The sequence below is a fragment of the Prionailurus viverrinus genome, chromosome C1 (assembly GCF_022837055.1).
Source record: "Prionailurus viverrinus isolate Anna chromosome C1, UM_Priviv_1.0, whole genome shotgun sequence".
Classification (NCBI taxonomy): Eukaryota; Metazoa; Chordata; class Mammalia; order Carnivora; family Felidae; genus Prionailurus; species Prionailurus viverrinus.
The window spans coordinates 13,376,248-13,387,540 of record NC_062568.1 but is presented as its reverse complement, the minus strand read 5'-3'; the positions used below and the strand labels follow the sequence as shown (position 1 = coordinate 13,387,540).

General features: G+C 55.6%; 2 protein-coding genes across 3 annotated transcripts; one reads left to right on the top strand and one right to left on the bottom strand.

Annotated features, from left to right (window-relative positions):
• Positions 1 to 296: 296 nt before the first annotated feature.
• ZFAND2B (zinc finger AN1-type containing 2B) lies at positions 297 to 3,223 on the top strand. Of its 2 annotated transcripts, none has more exons than XM_047871348.1 (9): positions 297 to 542; positions 821 to 915; positions 1,152 to 1,283; positions 1,418 to 1,569; positions 1,824 to 1,913; positions 1,989 to 2,049; positions 2,135 to 2,202; positions 2,541 to 2,613; positions 2,924 to 3,223. In XM_047871348.1, the coding sequence occupies exons 1-9, from the start codon at positions 488 to 490 to the stop codon at positions 2,963 to 2,965; spliced, it is 768 nt and encodes a 255-aa protein (XP_047727304.1). In that variant the 5' UTR covers positions 297 to 487; the 3' UTR covers positions 2,966 to 3,223. The 2 variants fall into 2 exon arrangements, with proteins under 2 accessions (XP_047727304.1, XP_047727303.1); XM_047871347.1 differs by having other exon boundaries at positions 2,820 to 3,223.
• Positions 3,224 to 3,347: 124 nt separating this feature from the next.
• Positions 3,348 to 11,202, bottom strand: ABCB6 (ATP binding cassette subfamily B member 6 (Langereis blood group)). Its single transcript, XM_047871325.1, has 19 exons — positions 10,272 to 11,202; positions 9,824 to 9,961; positions 9,130 to 9,316; positions 8,826 to 8,927; positions 8,473 to 8,656; positions 7,495 to 7,616; positions 6,864 to 6,973; positions 6,600 to 6,665; positions 6,283 to 6,408; positions 6,077 to 6,153; positions 5,925 to 5,988; positions 5,720 to 5,805; positions 5,428 to 5,485; positions 5,107 to 5,211; positions 4,557 to 4,731; positions 4,296 to 4,408; positions 3,959 to 4,053; positions 3,815 to 3,883; positions 3,348 to 3,631 (listed from the first exon to the last, which is right to left on the bottom strand). Exons 1-19 carry the CDS (start codon positions 10,818 to 10,820, stop codon positions 3,520 to 3,522), a joined length of 2,538 nt encoding a protein of 845 aa, XP_047727281.1. The 5' UTR covers positions 10,821 to 11,202; the 3' UTR covers positions 3,348 to 3,519.
• Between the last annotated feature and the right edge of the window lie 91 nt (positions 11,203 to 11,293).

Sequence of the window (11,293 nt, the reverse complement as noted above, 5' to 3'; positions counted from 1 at the left end):
GGACGAAAGGGCGAGGGGGAAAGTGTGAGAGCGAGAAGCGGGCAAGGGACCCAACTGCAAAAGACCCCAAGCTACCCCAGCCCGCCTTCCCCAAGATATCTACCCTCGTCCTCGCCGGTCCTTTCGCTCTTCTGGGAGCAAAACCGGCGCGCAAGAACCCCGAGCCGCGCGCGGCCACGCCCTCGCCTCACCCAGCAGGGAAGGGCGGAGCTCTCCTCTGCAAGGGCGCTCCTCCCGCCGCCCCGAGACTGCGCGGGACGTGCCCGCCCTGCGCGATGACGTCAGTGCGCCCGCGCGCGCCGGGGGAGGAGTGGGACCCCGCTGGTCGGGAAGGGCTCAGGCTCCGGTAACTCGGGCTGGGCGGGGGAGAGGAAAGGGCGGGGCTGGGAGCCCCCCAGAGTGCGGGGTCGTGGCCTGGACCCGGCGCGGGAGCCCTAGACACGATCAGCGCCGCTTCTTCGGCCAGCCGGCCCCGCCCGGTCCAGCGATGGAGTTTCCGGACCTCGGGGCTCACTGTTCCGAGCCGAGCTGTCAGCGCTTGGGTGAGGGGCGGAGCGCGCGGGGGGCGGGGCCGGGCCCGCGGGGCTTGGAGCTGAAGGTGGGGCGAAGGGTGGGCTCGGGGGCTGGAAGTGTCAGAGGAGGGCGGGGATCGAAGTTGGGGGCGGTGGCTAAGGGGGCGTGGCTAAGGAGATGGTGCCTAGGAACGGGTATAGTTTGCTGCAAACCCGGTGGCCGTTTTTCCTTACCGAGTGGAAGGCTTGAGTGAGTGGGAACGACGTCGAGGTCCCGCTGGGCCTGCAATCCGACCCACTTCTTGCAGATTTTCTGCCGCTGAAGTGCGACGCCTGCTCGGGCATCTTCTGCGCAGACCATGTGGCCTACGCCCAGCATCACTGTGGGTCTGCTTACCAAAAGGTGAGGGGGCGGTCTGAGGGTGAGAGGGGGCGGGTGGAGAAAGCATGCAGCATCTCCGGAATCCCTCTGCCTCTCCTTTCCTCTGCTTTATTGCTTTGAGGCTCAGCGGTGCAAACATTGTTTCCTTGTGCGTTATAGGGGGCATATCCAGGTTCTTTCAGGGAGGCTGTTTCAGGACCAGATATTTGGTTGGACTGGGAGCGGGCCACAGACTGAACCCTGCTCCTTAACTCTAGGATATCCAGGTACCTGTATGCCCACTCTGTAATGTGCCTGTACCTGTGGCCAGAGGGGAGCCCCCTGACCGTGCTGTGGGGGAGCATATTGACCGAGACTGTCGCTCAGATCCAGCACAGCAAAAACGTAAGGTAAGCATTTGGAGGGGTTAGCCATGACCTAGCTGGGACCATGGATGCTTGCAAACTGGAACAGCTGTTATGATGGGGTTTGAGAAGTGGGGGTCAGAGTCTCAGCAGAGGCAAACCTTCCCACTCCACCTCAGATCTTCACCAATAAGTGTGAACGCTCTGGCTGCCGGCAGCGAGAAATGATGAAACTGACCTGTGAACGCTGTGGCCGAAACTTCTGCATCAAGCACCGTCACCCACTGGACCATGATTGCTCTGGGGAGGGTCACCCAACCAGCCGGGCAGGGTAATTGCAACCAAGTCCAGTACTTGTGCCTTTAGGATCTCCCCATCCTTTTGGAACTTACTCAGCCTCTTTCATTACAAGTTGGGGAGCTTCAAACCTGTTGCCTTTGGCTAGGGGAGTCTTTTAGCTTTGTTTTCAAGTGCCTATTTTTCTAGACTGTTTGGAGGAACTCCCCTCCTGACTTCCTGGGTAAGGCCTGGGAGGAGCCTGCAAGCTATCCTTGGAAGCATGCCAAGAGTGTCTCTTCTCTACAGACTTGCTGCCATCTCCAGAGCACAAGCTTCTTCTACAAGCACCATCCCCAGCCCGAGTCGGACATTGCCTTCATCTACCTCTCCCAGCAGGTAGGCCTGCCTGTTTCTCCTCTCCCTTTTTCCCCTTTGCATCTCTGACCTCAGCCTCTTGAATGTCTGCCGTAGAGCCACAACCCAGTCTCCATCCCGGACAGCCCCTCCGGTGATTGCTCTGCAGAATGGCTTGGTGAGTTGGGTGGAGGTTGGATGGACAGAAGGAAACCCACACGGAGAATAAAGTCCAAGGCAACTGGTCTCTCTCCTTTTTACAGAGTGAGGATGAGGCTCTGCAACGAGCCCTAGAACTGTCCCTGGCAGAGACCAAACCCCAGGTCCCAAGGTACCTACTCTGGTGAAAGATGATGGGATGCAGGCAAAAGCTCAGATTGGAGGGAGGTACGTGGGACCACTCCAACCCCATGTAGGATGATGGTTAGGCACTTGGGCTCAAAATGAGGCTTATTAACTATATGATCTCTGACAAGTTCTTTTAACCTATAAGGTTATAAGGTTCTTAGTTTCCTCTAAAATGGAACAGTACTAATACCTACCTACTTATAGGGTTGTGTGGAGATTGAGATAATACTCAGAAGTGCTTAGCACGGTGATGCCTAACAGATAAGACACTCATGTTTCAGATATTATTGTCGTCTAGTTTAAGCTGTTCCTCCCTCTCAGTTCTCAGGAGGAAGAAGACTTAGCTTTAGCACAAGCACTATCAGCAAGTGAGGCAGAATACCAACGGCAGCAGGTATGAGGACTGGGTGGGGGGAGTTGAGGTCCTGCGTTGGGAGTTTGGGGGGCTTTCTTCAAGTGGTAGAGAGTGTGGAATGGTGGTTATCCTTTTGTTTTTGGTGTGACTCTAGCCCACGCTGGGCTCTGAAGTGAGGACTGTCCCTCATTTCCTTGACGTCGCACCCTGTCTTCCTTCCCTTCCTTCCCCCTTCCTTGCTCCAGGCGCAAAGTCGCACCTTGAAGCCGTCCAACTGCAGCCTGTGCTAGGGCCTTGGGCTTGGGGAGGGAGGCTCGGCTGAGGAGGACTGTGGCCCTCACACCTCTAGGGTACAGAGGGAGAGGAGGCTGGGAGCAGCCTGGAAGACTGAGGAGAAGGAGAAGAAACGGAGGCCCCCTCCAGGGAGCGTCAGGAGGAACAGCTGTGGAGCCCAGCCCACAGAAGGCCCCGCTGACCTCTCCAGCTGCATAGGAGAGAGCGGCTAGAACCATCCGGCGGCTGGGCCTCGGGGAATGCCGGCCAGGCCCCGTTCAGCTCCCTGCATCATGTAATCCCCCTTACACTGGGGCTGCCTCATGCCGAGGGGACAAGGAGGGGCCTGCAAAGAATAAAGGATCTTGGCAGTCAATAGGACCTCCAAGTGCTGTGTTTCTTTCTCCTCTACAACCGAAACCAGGGGGGTCCTGTCAAGAATGCTCTCCTGACTTAAGTGTAGAGGCCCACGGCAGTACCCCACATCAAAGTCACAAGGATCCTGGCATAGTCCACACTTTTATTTCCCCAAAAAGTGCTTTTCTGAAAGGTTCTTTGCTCTCACTATAGCTAGCACCATACCCCAACCCCAGCATGAAATATACTGGGAAAAGGGATACATCTTATTCCCTTCTGAGTTCTCCTCTTGGAGGGAAGTGGCCACAACTCTTGTCACTGTGTCTCAGTCTGGGATTTGGTGTCTTCAGAGACTTCTTCCTGTCCCCGCTGCTGCAGCTGCCACATCTCCGCATACACCCCACCTCGGGACAACAGAGCCTCGTGCCTGGGGCAAAGTGGAAAGTGTAGGTCCCAGCTATCAGTTCAACCCCAAGAGTCCTTACCAGCAGCCCACAGAGATGAGTGCGATTGGCAAGGGAGATCCCTTTCAGAAACTCCTGGGATTTCACCTTTTCCTGGGGCCCCCAATTCAGAGGCCCCGCCTTATTCATCCTGCTGTGTTCCTTACCGTCCTCTCTCCACAATGCAGCCATCCTTGAAGACGAGGATCTGGTCGGCATCAACCACAGTTGAGAGCCTGAGAAATCAGAACTGGGTTATGTACCACAGAACACGAGTGGGCCCCCCGCCGCCTGCTGCCCCGGTCCTGTACCTGTGTGCTACTACGATGGTGGTGCGGTTGGCACAGACTTTGGCCAGGGAAGCCTGGATGGCCCTCTCATTAGACGTATCCAGCGCCGATGTTGCCTACAGAGAGGATCTGTGTAAACCTGCCCCTGCCACCCCAAATCCCCATGGAAGGAGGATGCCAGCTGCTAGCTGAGGGAGGTCTCGGGAATCAAAAAGAATCTGTCTGCACTTGAGAACCATAAGGTGTTTTTATGAAGCTGGGATTCATGATATCTATCCGTGAGGGAAAACTGCCCACCAGGAATGGCCTGGCCACAGGCAAAGGAGGAAGGAGGAGACTGGGAGGCCAGGGTTCTCACCTCGTCCAGCAGAATGATGTCTGGAGCCTTGAGAATGGTGCGAGCAATGGCCACACGCTGCTTCTCCCCACCACTCAGCTTCAGTCCCCGCTCGCCCACCTGTGTCTCGTATCCTGTGAATATCGCCCACCTCCCTCAAGTCACACATAATAAACTTGGTTTCTGTGACCAGACGGGCAGGAAGGGATGGAACAGAGGTCGGAGATGGTGGGGACAGCAGGACTCAATCAGGCAGGGCACGGACTCTGCAGGGAAGCTCACCTTCAGGGAAAGCCAGAATGGTGTCATGGATGCCCGCGGCCTGAGCAGCAGCCACCACCTCCTCGTCCCCAGCTGTGATGCAGCCATAACGGATATTGTTGGCGACGGTGTCATTGAAGAGGACGGTGTCCTGGGGCACGACTCCAATGTGAGACCGGAGGGAGATCTGGGTCACCTGGGGCCAAGAGACCATATGCCTCAGCCTGTGAGACTGCCCCAGGCCCGGGAGATAGGACGGACTGGAGGGAAGCACATGGGATGAGGTACAGGAACCCTGTCACCAGCCCCCCAAATAATTCTAGCTGTGGGGGCAAATCACTCGACCTTCCCGAGTCTGTTTCCCTGTCTACAAAGAGAAAATACGCTTTTTATGCTCATGACTACTTCACTTGGATAGGCCACGGAATGCCAAGAAGGCTGAGGTCTCTTGCTGCAGCTTTCTGCAGGGGTGACATCTCCTTCTCTCCCTGGAGAGTGGCCAGCACTTCACAGAACACTATTCTTTCACACACAGGCCCCTAAATCACAAACTCCTCCCGAGCAACCTTACCTGGGAAATGTCCTGCCCATCTATTCGGATGCAGCCAGAGCTGAGGTCATAGAAGCGGAACAGCAGGCGCAATACTGTGCTCTTCCCTGCTCCAGATGGGCCCACCTGTTGCATTGGAAACAGAAGGAAAATATTTTCAGGCCCACTGGCTTTTAAGGCTTGCTCTCCAAGAAGCCACCAATATCCGTGGAGGCTGCTACATTCAATCTTGTGGCCCACTGTGACAGGATTCTGACTCCACAGCCTGGGTCACAAATTTCCATGAGCACCGCAATAGGGAAACTCAAGGAGTCTGGGCCAAGGGGTTGGGTCTCCTCTCACCAGGGCCAGTGTCTGTCCAGGCATGACAGTGAAGGACACATCCTGTAGGGTTTCTCGCCTGCAAGGAAGGGTGGGCATGGTCAGCAGGCCTGCTGCACTCCCAGTGCCCCCTTCCATCAGCAGAGCTGCTACCGGGCCCTGCCCCTCCCCTGCTCAGGCTCTCTTTCTAGGCAGTGGTGGGCTGAGAAGCAGGGATGGCGTGGGGGTGGGGATGGGGAGGGTGGGGAATGGGGGCAAGATTGCATATGGACGGTGGGAAAGGGGGCTGTGAGATGGCAAAAGGGGGGCTCACCCACTGGTATAGCTGAAGTGCACATTCTCAAATTCTATCTGGCCCTTCTGGAAACGCAGGGGCCCTGCTCCAGGAAGGTCCTTCACCTGGGAGAGTGGGACCCAGGCATGTTGCCATTACAGGTCTGGTACTCTCCAGACACCAGGAACACCATGTGGGCTCCCACTTCCCCACACACACCCCCCAACCCCCTCGCTTCACTCACTTCTGCCTTCTCTTTCAGCAGGTCGAACATGTTCTCCATGTCGATGAAGTTTGTCTGGATCATCCTGCAAAAACAGTGCTGGCTGGGGCTCCTCTGAGGAGTTGGGGAAAGAACTGTGCATCCTCAACAGGTGAGGGTGGGAGATCAGTTACCTGTAGTAGGTGCCAAACCAGTTGAGGGGCATGTACAGCTGGATGATGTAGGTGCCAAACAGCACAAAGTCCCCAACCTTGTGAAGATCCACAGAGAAGTGCAGAGTCACAGAAGGCCTTCAGGCTGTCACCTTCCCGCTTCCCACCCAGGAACCTGGGGGCCCAGACATAGGCCCTCTGCCCTGTCCCCAGCACAATTCTCTGACCTGTAGCTTCTGCTCACTGACAAAGTACGCGCAAAGCAGGGAGCCAGCAAGGAGCCCAAGTCCAATCACCAGATTCTGGGTCTGATTTAGTAAAACCAGTGAAGCATTTGACTTCCACTCCAAATCCTGGGGCAATAATACGGGGCAGGGGTTAGCGGGGTGGGGGAGGATGTCACATATACACTCTCACCAAATCCAAACCTGGGCCCAGGCATCTTCAACCTCAAATTTTCAGCCAGAACCGTACTCCTCTTGGCCCTGGCAATTCCACAAGGCTAGGCCATTGCTCTCGGCAGGCCTCAAACTAGCATCCTCACCTGATAGTTGATAATGGCCTCTCGATAGCGGTCCACTTCGTAACCTTCCGCGTTATAATACTTCACCTGATGAATTCAAACCACGGTTGTAAGACGTGGCTGCAGCATTTACACCTGGGTTATTTCCTCCAGGTCCCCAATCCCCCCTTCCTCATTTTAAACAGCACCCCCCCCCCCCCAGCTCCCTAGCAGCCCCGCCGGTCCCAGACACGCTGCTCCACCAGCCACTGTGCCTCACGCTACTGCCACCGAGGCCTTCATTACCGTCTCAAAGTTTAGTAAAGAGTCCACGGCTCGTGCCCGGGTGGCATTTTCCTGTAGGTTCATAGCACGTCGAAACTTTGTTCTCCACTCAGTGACCACAATGGTCAGGACTGCGAGGGACAGGAGGAGGAGGGAGAAGCGATCAAGACATCACCCCAAACCAGAGACCACAAGAGGATGTCTGCTATCTGCCACATACACGTGAACCCTGTACTACAGGCCAGGGACCCAGATTCCCAAAGGGAAAGAGTACTAAGCTCCCTGAGGGAAGGGGCTGTGACAGAGACACCTTTGGAGCCTGTGCAAAGCCTTGCGTGTGAAAATGCTTCATTGGTGGCCAAGTGAAGCCAAGCTGCATCTGGTTACACAAATGAGGTTTCTCCTTGCCCTGTACCCACAGCAGGCCCCTAATGTGACCAGGATGCCCTTCCCTGGCCCTCCATCCAGGCTGAGCTAAGGTTCCCCTGGCAGAGGAGGAGGCCAACCCATCATGTTGGGGAGCAGCAGGAGCTTATTCAAGTCCACTGATCTACAACCTCCCCGTGGTGGGCCACCTGAGTGGGGGCGGGACTCATGCCCAAGGGAGTCCCTGGCATAGTTCCGGGAGACGCCTTCACCAAGCAGCACTCACTGAGGTAAAGACTCATGCACAGGAACACAATGAGGCCAAACCAGGCGTTGAAGAACATGCTGAAGTAGATGATGCCAATGGTGATGTCAGCCAGGGTGGGGAGGACGTTGAACACCAGGTAGCTAGGAGGGCAAGTCAAGTGACAAAGAAAGGTTTAGGGGCTTAGAGCCAGCAACTCTGCCTCCAGGAATTTCAGCGTGGTGTTTTCTTTTTCTTTTTTCTTTTAAACGTTTATTTATCTTCAAGACAGAGAGAGAGAGAGAGAGAGAGAGAGTGCACGCGCGCACATTCGTGCATGAGTCGGGACGGGGCAGAGGGAGAGGGAGACACAGAATTCAAAGCAGGCTTCGCACTATCAGTGCAAAGTCTGACGTGGAGCTCAAACTCACGAACCGAGTTATCATGACCCGACCAAAGTCAGATGCTCAACCAACCGAGCCACCCAGGCACCCTAGTGTTTTGTTTTTCAATAGCAACAGACCAGAATCAAGCTAACTAACCCTCAAGAGGTGGGTGGCTAAGTAAACTGTACCTGCCCCAAGCACAGAATGCCGTGTCAATTAGAATGAATGACAGGGAGCTTCATGCATAGTAAGAATATATCTCCCTAATGTCTTATTAATAAAGCAACTCTAAGAATGATACCTATGTCATGATGCTGCTTGTTTTATGAGAACCCTCCCCAATATCATATTAGTGCTGTGAGTCTCCACATATACGTGCGAACACGTAAAAAGCAGAACTCAACATACTAGATGGAGTGGGAACCTTTGGAGAAGTAAAATTTATAAGATATTACATAAGATATTTGCTCCATTTTATTTGTCTTATTATGAGAGCAGGTGCATGCTAATCTTGAAGTTAAAAAAAAAAAAAGGATGGAGAGGCAGCTGAAGCTGGGAGCTTTCTCTGGACAGCCCCTTCATTCCTGTGTCTCCAGCCCCACCCTCCCACACTCCATTTCCACTGGCCTGGCACCTGAGCAGCCCTGTGACGCTGGACGTGCCCCGGTCTACAATCCGTAGCACTTCCCCCGTTCGGCGCCCTAGGTGCCAGCGCAGTGAGAGCTCATGCAGGTGGGAGAAGAGGCGCAGCTGCACCTGCCGCGATGTGAACTGCTGCACCCGGATCCACAGGAACGTGCGCAAGTTGCTCACAAAGCCTGGGGGGAGCCAGGGGAGGCCTCAGTAGAGCTTAGGGGCCAAATGACACTGGCCCAGTACCCAGACATGAAAAGTCTGAGAACCCCAAGGGGCCAGGGGAGGGATGCTTGGGGGAGGAAGGCAGGGAGGGACCAATGCCAGCCAGGGGGATAGCAGAATCCCTCATACCTGTGCTGCCAGTGCCACCGCCCTGGAGGAACTTGAGGAAGACATAGGTGATAACAGTCCAGGCCAGGGAACTCCAAGGTGCCTTCTCAGTCAACAAGTTCACTATGGTGGAGAAAATAAGTCAGAGACCACTTATGGCCCCCAGGACACTCTTCAGAAGAAACCGATCCGGGCACCAGCCACAGCCTCTTTCTGATTATCCAGCTCCTAACACTGTCCCACCTTCCCAGGTTTGGGCCCCCACCCCTCACCAGGCCGAATAAAGGACCAGAAAGAGCTGAGCTGGCACTCCTTCCCCCCTCACCTATGTTCCTGTAGAAGATGGGGACCAATACGTTCAGCCCCCGTTCCAATCCCATGAGTCCCAGGCAGATGAGCACAACAAGCTGCAGAGCTGGACTCCCTCGAGGCCACAGGTAGCCACTCAGTAGGCGGAGCTTCCTGCCAAGGTCTCGCCAGGTAGAGCCTGGTGCTTCCTCTGTTGACTGAACCTAGGAATGTAAAACACATAGGGGAGGAGAGCTCAGAAATCAGAGAGAAGTGCCCTAGAGGCACCTGAGTGGCTCAGTCGGTTAAGTGACTAGATTCTTGATTTCGGCTTAGGTCATGATCTCACAGTTCATAAGATCAAACCCCACATTGGGCTCTGTACTCACAGCACAGAGCCTGGAGCCTGCTTAGGATTCTCTCTCTCTCTCTCTCTCTCTCTCTCTCTATCTATCTGCTCCTTCCCCATTCGCACACACACTCTCTCAAAATAAATAAGTCAACATTAATTAAAAAAAAAAAAAAAAAGGAAGTGCCCTAGCCAAACCCCTCTAGGGAAAATGTATGGGACTTCAGCTTCCAGTTATCTTAGACCCCAAATGACTCCTGATGAGGTCAGAAAGCCTCGTGTGGCATAAACTGAGATTTGAGAAAGAAGTATTATGGTGGCAAAAAAGGATGACAGGCAATGAAATTAAGACAGGCCCTAAGGTTCAGAAATTCAGGTGTACCTGGGACCTCTCTACATCTTGATCTTCTTCATTAACCTTCAAGGCGTAGGACTGGGGACGAAGTCCAGGGGCCCAGAGTCCCAGGATAAAAAGCCCTCCAGAGACCACATACCGCAGCACCCATAGGCTAAATTGGACCTAGAATGAAACGCGTAGGGAGAGCATCAAGGAAGGCCAAAATGCCATTGTTACCACTTAGAACAGGGCTAGGGAATGGGGCAGGGCACACACCCAGCTCAGGGGCCCAGCATCAAACAGCCTTTAAAAAAATGTAGAGTGACTCAGCACAGACACACCCCACCAGCTGGCTATCAGCAACCTGCCAAGCAGGCCTCCTCCTTTTTCCCTTAGAGGCATCCCAAAGTGCGGAGCCAGTGTGACTAGACATTCTGTCTTTCTCCCCAGCCCTTGCCACTCATGATTCTCCATTCCCCACAAAGTCCCTTACCTTCTGGCTCAAGTCTGCCCTTGCCCACCACCACTGTGGGCTGTTCCAAGACACAAGGGCCAAGTTCTCAGCTGCAAACGCCACAGTCCAGAGGAGCAGGAGACCCAAGCTGTGCCTGAACTCGATCCAGATGCCCATTGCTAGCCTTTGCCAGGCCTGATTGCGTTCCACCACCAGCAGCCCCAGGCCACAGGCGCTGGCCAGAGTCCCAAATATGGAAGCCAGCAGTAGGTAGCCTGGCAGCGGGGCTCCCCCAGTAGTGCCCACCCGGCCAACCAGGGTAGCTAGGGGCAGCGTCACCTGGAGTGTAGCCAGAAGTAGCTGCAGCCCATAAGGAAGGACAAGGGGGCCGGCGCTCCAAGACAGCTCACGGGAGCCAGCTGGCCACTCCCGACGCTTGCAGGTAAGGGCTAGCACCAAGGCCAGAGCCCCCAGGGCCATCAGTATCGAGGGCACAACCGTGAAGAAGAAGCAGGGACTAAGGCCACCCTTCTCCCAGATCGGACCCACGGGCCCTTCGGCCTCGCAGTAATTGCCCACAGTCACCATGGTAATGCGTGGCCGCCGGCCGAGGCTGCGGGGACTGCGGGAAGGGAGAACGGGACCGGTTGCTCAGGGCGGGACGCGAATGCCAGGGTGTCTCGGGTCATGGAGACAAGGGGCGCCAAGCCGCGGGCCTCTCGGGCACGGACACACGTGGGTCCGGCCACACTACCCACTCTCTTCGCGCACGCGCCGCCGACACGCACTCACGCAGGGCACGTACGCCGTCTTCGGCAGTCCGTCCGCCCCTCGCTCGCTCGCAGCCCAGGCAGGACCCTCCTGCCAAGTCCTGGCCCAAAGGAATGTTGAGCATCTGACTGGAGCCGCTCTGGCGCAGCAGCCCTGCCCACCGGGGGGCGGCCTCAGCCCCTACCTAGGGTCCCCATTGGCCAAGCTCCCTGAAGGGGCCGGGAGTTAAGGTGCACGCGGGAAAGGCAAAATACAGGGGGCGGAGTCGGGCTGGTCACGTGCGCAGGGCG

Coding starts and splice junctions, on each gene's coding strand:
- ABCB6 (XM_047871325.1), bottom strand. CDS start 10,820: ATGGTGACTGTGGGCAATTACTGCGAGGCCGAAGGGCCCGTGGGTCCG. Junction 9,317..9,823: donor AAGATGTAGAGAGGTCCCAG/GTACACCTGAAT, acceptor TTACATTCCTAG/GTTCAGTCAACAGAGGAAGC. Junction 5,806..5,924: donor TGCTGAAAGAGAAGGCAGAA/GTGAGTGAAGCG, acceptor CCACTCTCCCAG/GTGAAGGACCTTCCTGGAGC.
- ZFAND2B (XM_047871347.1), top strand. CDS start 488: ATGGAGTTTCCGGACCTCGGGGCTCACTGTTCCGAGCCGAGCTGTCAG. Junction 1,284..1,417: donor CAGCACAGCAAAAACGTAAG/GTAAGCATTTGG, acceptor ACTCCACCTCAG/ATCTTCACCAATAAGTGTGA. Junction 1,914..1,988: donor TCATCTACCTCTCCCAGCAG/GTAGGCCTGCCT, acceptor TGTCTGCCGTAG/AGCCACAACCCAGTCTCCAT.